Source organism: Charadrius vociferus, unplaced genomic scaffold (genome assembly GCF_000708025.1).
Source record: "Charadrius vociferus isolate BGI_N301 unplaced genomic scaffold, ASM70802v2 scaffold244, whole genome shotgun sequence".
In the NCBI taxonomy this organism is placed as follows: domain Eukaryota; kingdom Metazoa; phylum Chordata; class Aves; order Charadriiformes; family Charadriidae; genus Charadrius; species Charadrius vociferus.
The window spans coordinates 5,496,371-5,507,468 of NW_009648822.1; the positions used below are offsets into that span (position 1 = coordinate 5,496,371).

At 43.2% G+C, this 11,098-nt stretch overlaps 1 protein-coding gene across 1 annotated transcript; it reads right to left on the reverse strand.

The window, feature by feature from the left end:
* Positions 1-6,070: 6,070 nt before the first annotated feature.
* ZCCHC9 (zinc finger, CCHC domain containing 9) lies at positions 6,071-11,075 on the reverse strand. Its single transcript, XM_009886864.1, has 5 exons — positions 10,734-11,075; positions 9,467-9,617; positions 9,092-9,184; positions 7,909-7,977; positions 6,071-6,186 (listed from the first exon to the last, which is right to left on the reverse strand). The coding sequence occupies exons 1-5, from the start codon at positions 11,073-11,075 to the stop codon at positions 6,071-6,073; spliced, it is 771 nt and encodes a 256-aa protein (XP_009885166.1).
* Between the last annotated feature and the right edge of the window lie 23 nt (positions 11,076-11,098).

Consider the following 11,098-nt stretch of genomic DNA (forward strand, 5'->3'; position numbering starts at 1 on the left):
CAGTAAATACCACGCTGTCTAATTTGCAGAGACGTGGTGCTAGTAAATAGCTCATCCAGTGCTCTGACCTGGTTGTCCAGGTTCTTGCACACGTTATATACAGATTACACCCTATGTAATTTAGTGTTTGCTAATATTTGTACTTTATCTGTTAATACTTGTAGTTTATCTGTGACTTCCAATAAATTATTGTTTCTGAGGCTACAAATCTATGGTAAATTTTATTACAGTAATTCTGGAATGGCTTCAGACATCATTTCAGAAAGACTGCTTTGTGGTGATGATGGGGGCTGTCGGCCTCTTACAGAAGTGCCGTGACCTCCAGCTGGCAAGTTCTATTCAAGACTGTTCTGCTAGCGTTGAATAAACACAGAACAGCAAACTCTCAGACACATTCCCTCACCAATGAAAAGGGAGAATGGTTTCAGAGTTTTTATTGTGGTGCATCTACTTTGTTTTCTGCCCTTGGTTTTGCTCAAAGAAAGCCTTATTAAAAAAAAATGGGTATGGTTATCAGTTAGATCATAACATGAATGCAGGAGTGTTAAGAGAGTCAAAGAATGTGAATTGTAGCAGTGCCCTTTTATCTTACAGGAGTCTCATAATTGGTAGAGCGAGAGCTCTAGGGGTCTGGTCCAGTTCCCACTTAAGTAAATACCTCATCAATTTAAACAAAAATAAAGCTTTCATCAGTGATTTATAAGTTACAGCATGCCTGCACGTTTTGTGTATGGCATGTCTACCAGCTGCAGCAGAAGAGGCACCAACTTCCAAGTTCTGGAAGCCCTCTGGGCACACTGGCACGGTGAGTCACCTGGCCTCTCAGCAAGACTGGTGTAGCTTGGGTACAGCTATGCAGCGAACCAAAGCGTTAGTGAAATCAGCTGCTGTCTTCTGTGCCCAGCAAGGGCTGGCCGCTGTTTGCCATGCAACACAGCGACACCTTTGCACTAGTAATACAAAAAGTAAAGCGGGTCCTGGTCTTCAACTCCAGAGGAGACTAAATTCGGGTCCTGATTTTCAGATGATCACTTTTATCATGTGGGTAAGGAGCAATACCTCAGTCTAGGGAGTGAAGATGGCAGCCTCAGGGTAGCCCCATCCACGGGGGGACTCACTTGCCTCCTCCTGGCTTGGCTGGTCCTGGAAGGGTCCAGGCCCCCACGGTGGACCAGGAGCTCAGCTCTTGGCATCCTGCCTGCACTTGTCGTGTGTGCAGTGATGGCAGACAAGCTCTTGAGTGGGCATTAAGTCTCCGTGGTCCCAATTTTTAGTGAACAGAGACACCTAATGTTCAGCTCTGAATACATGCAGGACCCATCAAACTCTGCCTGCACCAAGCATTTATCAGCTGCTTGAGTAGCTTCTGATGCAGCTCAGTTTATAACTTGCCTTTAGAGACACTGAGGTCAGCTGTGGGGCTACCACAAGGGCTAGCTGGAGAACACTGGCATTTTTGAAATGCCGAGCTCAGGCCTACACGAGAGGCTTTGGCCTCTGCCCCCAGCACCAAGACCTCGGCCATTCTAGTGCCACACATTCCAGATGCAGCCACACATCTCTGGAGGTATAAGGGGGGGAAAGTGTCGTTTTGACTTAGACCAAGGATTGTATTTTACCAACTTCTGTGCAGCTGCTAAGACAAGGAGATTCAGGTTTCGGGCAGCACAAACTTTGCTTAATTTGTTAATTATTCACCTAACTTTTAAATTTGTAGGTATGATGCATCTTTACATGCAGCACCTTTTACAGCTGCTTTTCCAATAGGTTTCTTTAACTACACGTACCTTTGTGAAAGCACGTAAAGAGATTAGCAGGTGCATTTAACAAGTAGTTTTGTCCAGCAGTTCCTGACGATCGCTAACCTGTGCAGCTGTTTTAGAATGCAGTACCTCATCTCCCTCAGCAGGCACTGAGCCCGGGGACAAGAGGGAGGCGTACATGCTCCCAGCCCCAGGCAAGCAAGCACATGTGTCATTACCTGGAAACAGCTGCTGCCTTTATACTGAAATTCGCACAGAGACAGTAGCCTGTGATTTTCTAAGTCCGAACAAGTCCATTATTTCTTCTCAGGGGACAACAACAGACCACTACTCAGGTGTAGACAAGTGTTTTTATAGTACAAGATGGATCAAAGCAACAGATAGGATACTCAAGGTTGTCTTACCTGGTGATGGTTGTTAGGCTCACTGACCTCCAGAGAAAGACTACAAGGAGGGCTGACTGTATCACTGCGCCGAAGAGAAGGCTGGGCTCAGAAGGTGGGCAAGCTGCAAGCTAGCATGCCCTGCTTGTGCTCCACCATTTCCAGAAAATGTTAATCCACCGCTTCTTGCGGGCTTTCTTTTGCCACAACTGCGCTCTCAGTCATCCTGTTTTTAGCAGTCGCTTTCGCCAAGCAGAAGTGTCAGTGTCAGCTGTGAGAAAGGAACAGTGAATTTTCTTTTCCTCCAAGATACATGTCATACACCACGTAACTTAGCAGTCTGCCAAAGGGATGCTTCTGCCTCAGCTTGCAGTAGCACAGCTGGGTGCCCACATCTTACTGCGAGCTGTGGCAGCCATCTCTTCGGGAGGAGAGGCTGCGCATTGAAACTACAACCCACACATCAACCCCTTATCTGGCAAGTATTGGCACCACTAAGAAAGTCAAGGGGCAGAGCTTCAAGTTCCTATGGGTAAAAAATCATGTTACAATATCATGAAGTCTTTAAAGACAGGAAATTATCTAAAAAGATGCTTTTTAAACAATATACTTGTTCATATAATAGAAAGGGAAACACTTTTTAAGCTGGGATAAATGTGTTGCAAAACATCCACATTACAGTGATGCTGCTTTGCACTTTAATTCAAGAGTTAATTAAAACCGTTAGAAATCCTTGATTTCATCCACATCCACTCCTCCATTTAAATGTGTGCTCTGATTATTATAAACTCAACATACACACCCTTAGTCAACCCAATGTGTCTTTGTATCCAGAGCAGAACCAGGAAACCTAAAATAAGAGCTCTAACTATTGTATTCTTTAGCAGCGTTTTATTAAAAATAATTGACATGTACAAATATAAAATATATGCAAACCATTAAATCCCTGTTTTTTGCTGTAAGAAAAGTACATTCCAAACCCGTGTCACGGTCCACTCCTCGGTGGATGCGTGATGGTTCATTTCAGCTGTGATCTCGAAGCGCAAAAAGAAATGGCATCAGGCCCAGGGAGTTACACTTTCAACACACAATCACTTTATTGGTTTTGCCCGTAAAGCGGCTTGCGATAGAAAGAAAAATAGGAAAGATGAAGTAAAAAGGGGGGGAAAGAGGATTATAGCTACCACCACGGGTCCACAGGCGTCCCAATGGTCCCGAATCCAGAAGGCGTTCCACTGCTTCTTCATCAACCGTTGTGGTCTTTCGGTGGGGAAGATCTTTGGGAGATCAGTTGTTGAGGAACCATCTTTTATGTTAGGTAGCACACCTCGCTCCTTGGACCCACCTCCACTCCACCTCTGTCCCATGGAAAGGTGCCAATCTCCACCTGTCTGGAGTAAGACTTCCACGCATGCCCGGAGAGGAGTGTCTGAGGCGTGGTCAGCTTCGGAGGTGGGTAGCTTCTTACCAGGAGGTGTGCTTTTGTATTATAATGACATTATAATGAGGAAAGTTCAACTGAGGTTCGAGATTACGTCATCGATGCTGGCACAGCCAGTGCAGTCCATCTTCTTCAACAGCAGTTCTTCGCTTTGCTGCTCCAGTAGAATAGGCTTGTACCATGTTCTGACATTGTCCGTACTTTCGTACCAAGGTATCGACATGGCTTGTACCCACATACAATGGTCCCACTGCAGTCCTTTCTCTAAGTCTCATGACAGCCAGCTGCTGCAAACTCAGGTCAAGCTGTTAGCCCAGGTTTTGGGGGCCTCATCACTGATGAAAGTGCTGAGACAACACTGATCTTCTGATCGACTCTTACAACCCATGGTTTCAGTGGCTGGTCCTGAGAACCTCAAAACCCAGCCCCGAGGCCAAGTTTGCTCTCTGGTGTTCCTTTGGCGTTCTCACCAAGGCACCATTAGGGTACTCACTGAAAGCGTAAATTAATCTTCAGAAGCAATAGTGACATGCGGAAAGCAGACTCCACAACTTAGAAAGTTGTAAAGTAGGTGTGTTTTACTCAGTGCTGGGCAGCACAGGGGGTTGCCCCACCAATCGTGTGCGCCTAATGCAGCGGCTTTCTCAAATATATGTATTATTTGATTACATAATCATGAGATTTCCCAATATGCCTATACATATACATGACCTGTCCCCACTTTGTATTAAAATTAGCTCTAAGAAATCATTTTCATAAACTCCTCCCAACTGCGCTTGCGCAGTGCCTCCTGGTGGTGGTCGTTGAGGGTCGCGAGGATGAAGGCTGATGATTCCTCTTCATCACCGCAAGTAACCTTTTGTCTTTGCACAGACCCAGTTCTTCTCTGGTCTTTGTCCAGACTGCAGGGTTGGTTTCTATTGCTTTTCGAGACATGTTCTCGTCCGTTACCAGGAGCTGTCCTTGGCAATGTTACAAGACTACTTGCTTCGTCTAGTTCTCAGTAACATTTACCTGTGGGTTTTATCAGGCCTGCCTTTTAAGTTATTTCACTACTACTGTCCCTGACTCAATAGCTTTACCACTGTGTAGCTTTTCCCCAAGGACTGTTTCTTATGACTGTATAACACAAGCTGAAGTTTTTTGAAGGCACATTTAAGATTTTAGGGACAGGGAAGTACCGCATTTGTCCGATGGCCACCAGAGCTGCCGCAAGAACCGAGAAGCCCAATGTTGTGGGTGCCTGCCTACCCCACACAGCGGAGTGCGGTGCAGAGACCCCACACAGCACCTGCCTGCGCTGCCCACAACTGCACCAGGATGCCGGTTCAGAGTGAAGCGCTCCATGTGAGATGAGCTCAAGGTGCATGTCTCCAGAAACATGGTGCTTCCTCATTCATCTTGGGTCAGACGATCAGACACAAGTGAAACCCTGCCACCACTGTCAGTGTAGGCTGAATTACTACAGTACCTGGAGAGATACTGCAGAAAGTCTCTTTTGAGTTGGCTTCATAACTTATTTTTAATATGTATCAGTTTTTCTAAGGCTGCAGGTTTTCAGGCTGCAGCCTCCATTTAAAAAATAAATAAATCTGCCATTAAGCAGACACACATAATACAAAGTTTACTCCCAAACCCACCAAGTGATGGAAACGTTGAAGATTTTTGAGCACTTTCCTTGAAAAAAAGAAACTAAGCAAGCTGTTCACTTGCTCTCCAACTCTTTTTAGGTGTTCTTCACCACAGATATCAGAGGAAGGGCATGATTTTGTATCTACTAGTGAACAAATACTCAAAACAATCCAACAGCCATCAACAATGCATGTGCATATTTAGCTGAGTAGTGGTAATTGCACCCCCAGGCTCTACAGGCTGCAGGGTTTACTTGATAATTTCAGTACGAGACAGCTCAAGCTTGTACACACAGAGCAAGAAATCATTCCTTCTAAAAGGAGAAGGCAAAACCAAAACAGAACCCTACAAGAGTCTTTAGAAAATACCCACAATGTCTTTCAGAGAAATACTCTTAATAAGATCAGCATGATTGCGTTCATATCTCCGATAGGTAAAAGCAGCACTCTTAAGGTAACAATACTGACCACCAAAACCCAGCGGTCACAGGTGCCCGTGATAAAATGCACATACCCTGTTTGGTTACTGAAAACAGGTCCCTGTTAGGAGAAGAAGCCAATTTCCCTCTTCAGCGAGCTGCCAGTGAGAGGGAACGTGACTCAGAGGGAAGGAAGTATTACGGCAGAGATATATAAAAATAAAATACCCACTTGCTGCGTTTCTGTTGTTTGCAGCTTTTCAGTAAGCTAGGTGAGCCTGGGAGGCAAACTGGAAAAATGGGTGGGACAAAAAAAATAGTAATTTAGCTGCAGCAGTCTGCTTGATTTTCTGGAACCAGCAATCCACGCTGTGCAGTCACCACTCTGGAGTGAAGCAGTGCAGGATAACTGTGGTTTAGAGCCAAGAGGCCTTCAAAAAGTAATAATTTTGGGTACTTTCACTTTTGTTTTTTGCAGCTTTGGTGCTTCTGTAATTTCTTCATAATCTGCGCTCATTCCAATGGCCCATCGCCCAACCGTAACCTGATCTGCAGAGTGAGAGACAAGAGATGACGGAAAAGCTAAGCATTACCTTTATACCAAACTTCCACATTTGAGGAAGATTTTGGCCACAAGGGCCTGTCACTGGTTCACCAAAGACCTATCATTTTAGCTCTAGCTCTGAAGCCAACTCTCTTTACACAATGTCGTTGGAGTGGCTTTTTTGTGTTTTGTAAAACCCTTTTCTTCCCCCACACAGATTGACAAGGTTCAGAAATCACTACTGATTTTTCCTGTTTGACTGACCAAAGAAACACTCAGAGTATGCAAATCATACATTATCAACTGTCTCATAAGTCCTAGTAACTCTTAGGATGAAGCTTTTGGGGTATGTCAAGCAAAAACTAAACTAGAGGGTGCAGAATACAGCAAAATTTACATTTCTCAATTTGCATCCCTGCATATAATCAATGCCATCTTTTTGATGTTTAAATGCTATTTAGACCAATTAACGACCCTTTCCTACAGAAAACACCGCTAACCAACCTCTATTTCTTTTTCAAAATACAAACTAATTTTGAGAGCAAATCAAATTATACCAAGAATATTCCATGGATAAATCAATGTTTACTTGGATTACTTTCTGTATATTAAAGCAGGCCAAATGACTCCACTTGAAGCAACAATAAGCTGTAGTGCCTAAACTTCCTTGCCAGCTACCACCTATCTTCCTGTAGTCAATCTACACGTACTTTGCATATGCAAACTGGTTTCAAAGAACATTAAAATTCTTACCAATGCTGTCACAGTGAACTGTCTAGGTTGGAATGGACCTTTAAGATCACTGAATACAACTGTAAACCTAACACTGCCAAAACCACCACTAAGCCATGTCCCTCAGCACCACATCTACCCATCTGTTAAATACCTCCAGGGATGGCAACTCCACCACGTCCCTGGGCAGCCTGTTCCAATGCTTAACAACCCCTCCTGTGAAGAACTTCTTCCTAACATCCAATCTAAACCTCCCCTGGTGTAACTTCAGGCCATTTCCTCTTGTCCTAAATCATCTTTTCCAAAATCATCTTCTATCATATATATATATAGGATCAGATACAGAAAACCGCTAAACATAGGCCTGTATGGCCTCCATAAATATTTCTTACATAAATTCCACAAAAGTTTATGGCACATCATTAAACCAAAAATTCTACAAGCCATACAAGAAAAATGCACAAATGTATCATAACTTCAGTAACAGAATCATTCTTCATACCCTTGTTTGACGCTTTTGCCTTCCTTAGCACAGGGTTTTTTTGTATAAAATGTAATTTTTCCACCCATGCAGATAACTGAAGAACACATAAGCAAGCAGCCTATTAGCTGGTAAATCTAGCCAGACTGATCTCCTGCCTCCTCTTTCTCTCCTGTCTTGAATGACTCAAACACTTGCTTGCACACACAGCTTTTACAAGCTGCCAGTACTACCACCCTGCAACTGACATTATATTCAGTTCCACCACTTCACACAGAAATCATCATCAGAAGAAACCAGTCCTGTTATACAGCTGCTAAAGTTGTGAACAGCAGCATGAATACTGTCTAACAAATACACGTTAGCTCTTATTATCTTCAGAAACCCACTAGCTAATTATTTTTTAACTGAAAATTCAAGTTTTGCTTTGCACCTTAATGCCCCCCTCCCCTCCACATAAAAGCACTCATTCCCAAACAAGTACGGTAACGATGTATGCTCCCCTGCATCTCACCTGCATTCTGTTTTTCTGGACAGTCTTTTCTGAAGTGCTCCACAGAGCCACAAAGTTTGCAGCAGCCACCTGTTAAGAGACAAAGTTGTCACTCATCTGGGAAAAAATAGATCAAAAACCCAAGCACAAAACAACCCCCCTAAAGCTGTTTTGCTCTTATATCTATATTGGAAAATCTTGTTCTACTTTTCTGTAGAGGCAACCTGTAAAAAAGATAAGGAAATGTCCCTGTGGAGAACTCCGCACTCCTAGGCACAATAAGATAACATCGTGGAGCAGATATGCAGCCAGCTTTGGAAGCCTGCAAACACAGCGTCCTCTGTCTCTCCACATCCAACAGACAGACAGAGCTGTTTGAAATTACATTGCTCTGTAAAGCATCACATACTACAAATTCCAGTCACCACACAATGAATATTTCTGATTTGTTGGGAGCTCTCTTTTTGAGAAACAAGCTGAATTCTGCTGAAATTCATATTCAAAGGAACTTTTGAAATTAATAGGAACTCCCAAGAGACAGGTAATCTAACTGAAGGTACTGAGATACAAAATATAAATTCTACTTATAATCCAAACATTGAAAGTAGAAGTGATTTTTCTTCTGATTTAACTGTGCTGTTAAGATCACCCTTTTGAGTTTGCCAGACCTCAAGTTTCTACTGGGAGAGAGAATGTTATTTGCAAGTGCCAAAACAGGCAGAACAGAATCTGAGCGAAATCTTCAAACTTGGATCACATTTCTCATTAAAGTCACTTAAACCGAAGATGTCCTCTTTCTAGTGACAGTCCTCGTTTTGCGTGAACATCTCCCAAAGTCTTAAGCTATAGTATGATAGTATGTTTTTACCACCTACTTTGGTATACATAAACAGAAATACACACTGACTACATACATACAGCCTACTATGATTTTGTTTCTTTGTGCGCCTCTTGAAATTGCAAGCACAAGCAAGTTCTCATACATTGCATCTCATCATTTAACACCAAGCTTACAATTAAAACAGAAATCCCCAGGTAATCAATATTAACACTGAATTCCCCAGAATTTATCTGCTTTTACCAAGAGTAAAAGATACTGAGAAATTCCTTTTAGTTGGATCTTCATTCACTGACAATGTTACTTTGTTCTCCATCAGGCAAATATGAAAAATGTGTTTTGGTTTTAGTAAATTAGCACACTCACCTTCGGCATACAATCCTTTGGGATTATCTGGACATGACCTTGACAGATGCCCCATCTCACCACAGATGAAACATTTTGCATATGGAAACGCCCCTGCAAAATCCCATACAGTTTATCATCCACACTAAAAAACTTTTATAAAGTCACAGACAACTGTGAAAACACTATCACTACAATATTATACTACACTATTTTACTATAAACACTAAACTGTTTCTTACACTGTTAGGTTCATTGTTACAATATTGTTTTCCTTTAAATATGTTAATCTATCTCCTCAGAACATTTAAATTACTAAAACACAAAGCTTATATTTCAGCAGTCAGAAAACTCAGACCAAAGCACTTAAAAAACCCACAAATTTCTGAGACATACCAACAGCTGGATCTACTTTTGCTCTGCATTTGCTGATATCATGTTCTGTGGATCCACACCGGTAACAGATTCCTGTACCCATATCTTGACTTTCAAGTACTGCAGGACAATCAGCAACACCATGGCCAGGTTCTCTACAGTGGAAACATACCTTTGAAAATGAAAATTAAATTATATGCATTTTCATAGACAGTTCACATAGCAAAAACCAGCACTTACAGGTGGCATTACTGAAGAATTCACTTCCTCCTATTACCTGATTACCAGTGGACTTTTACTAGACCACTACTACTCTTGGCTGAAACCTTGAGGGTACTCTCTCTAGTGCTGAGATTTGACGTTAGTCTAACATAAAAAGACAAGATTCTGTGAATGGCACTCAACAGACCTGAAAATCCCAGCCAAATAAGGCCGCCTGGGTTTTTAGAAGGCAAACATACCAGGTGATTTTCACCTCAGGGAAAAACAGCTAGACAGAAGAGACATTGCACCCTGTCACAAAATAACTGTCAGTGGTCTATGCCATTAAAGCGTATTGTAACAGGTACTTTTCTCCTTTCACCAACACCACACTGTACAGGGTATTCACTCATTGGCAACTGAGCGCCCTGGATGAATGATGGTATGCAATTTCAACTACAGCACAGTTCCCCAAGCTCCTTAAGTACTACTGCAGTAAGTGCTGAAGCCAATATAAGCAACATTGCACCAGTCCTACAATTTACTCATGAAGAACTCAGACATCTCAAAATAGATACACTCTCTTTACCATAATCCTAGATTACATTCAGCATAAATTCATACTGAATGCATAAATTTGTGCTGAGATAACTGCTTTTGGACAGTCTCATTACAGTCTGCTAGAGATCTCACTTCAAATGTCAAGCAGGAAATACTGCAGAAAGAGGCCCCAAATCATTGTACCGATGAATTACATAGAGAGATGCACTGAATTATTTTAACCTAGGAGTCAAGAGGGGGAGGGAATTCATAAAAGGGTAGCAAGAACAGTGTTCAGAAAAGCTGCACTAAAGGCTAAAACTTAAGCTGAAACTCACTGTTTGTTTTAAAGTTGAGATACTTAAATTCACTTTATTAACTTGAAATGCCACTTTGCATATGCTATGCTTCTAGCAGGCAAGGCTCTCTGCCTCCCAGGAGGATCATCAGGGAATAAGGCATCTGCGTTTCCCAGAAAGAGCCTTTCCTAAGTTTTTAACAAGCTGCCACGGAGAGGCAAACACCCACGACTCAAGGCAAAACTCACCATGGCATTTCTCTTCTTTTCTTGCCTCTTCAGCCTCCTATCCTCCCGCCGTTTGTCCCTTTTCAAGGCCACCGCCACCTCCTTCTCCAACCCAGCACTCTCTGCTTCGGTCACCTCTCCATCCCGCGAGATCTGCTTCAGGAACGCCGCAAACCCGTTAACGTCTTCATTCAGGTAGTCCCTCTTCTTCTTCTTCTTCTTCTTCTTCTCTTCCTCCTTCTTCAGGGACAGCGGCCCCGCCCGGCCCTCCCGCCCCTCGGCACCGTTCGCCATCTCCTCCCAGGGGGTGGCCTCCAGCGCCTTCTCGCCGGGAGGGCCGTTCCGCCGAGCCCACCGGGTCATGGCGGGGGCGGCGGGCTCGCGCG

Bases quoted from the DNA above. Each gene is read 5' to 3' on its own strand.
- ZCCHC9 (XM_009886864.1), bottom strand. From the start codon at position 11,075: ATGACCCGGTGGGCTCGGCGGAACGGCCCTCCCGGCGAGAAGGCGCTG. The intron at 9,618-10,733 runs GTGAGTTTTGCC...TCATTTTCAAAG, and splicing joins AAAAGAAGAGAAATGCCATG to GTATGTTTCCACTGTAGAGA. The intron at 7,978-9,091 runs GTGAGTGTGCTA...GTCTCTTAACAG, and splicing joins CAAAGGATTGTATGCCGAAG to GTGGCTGCTGCAAACTTTGT.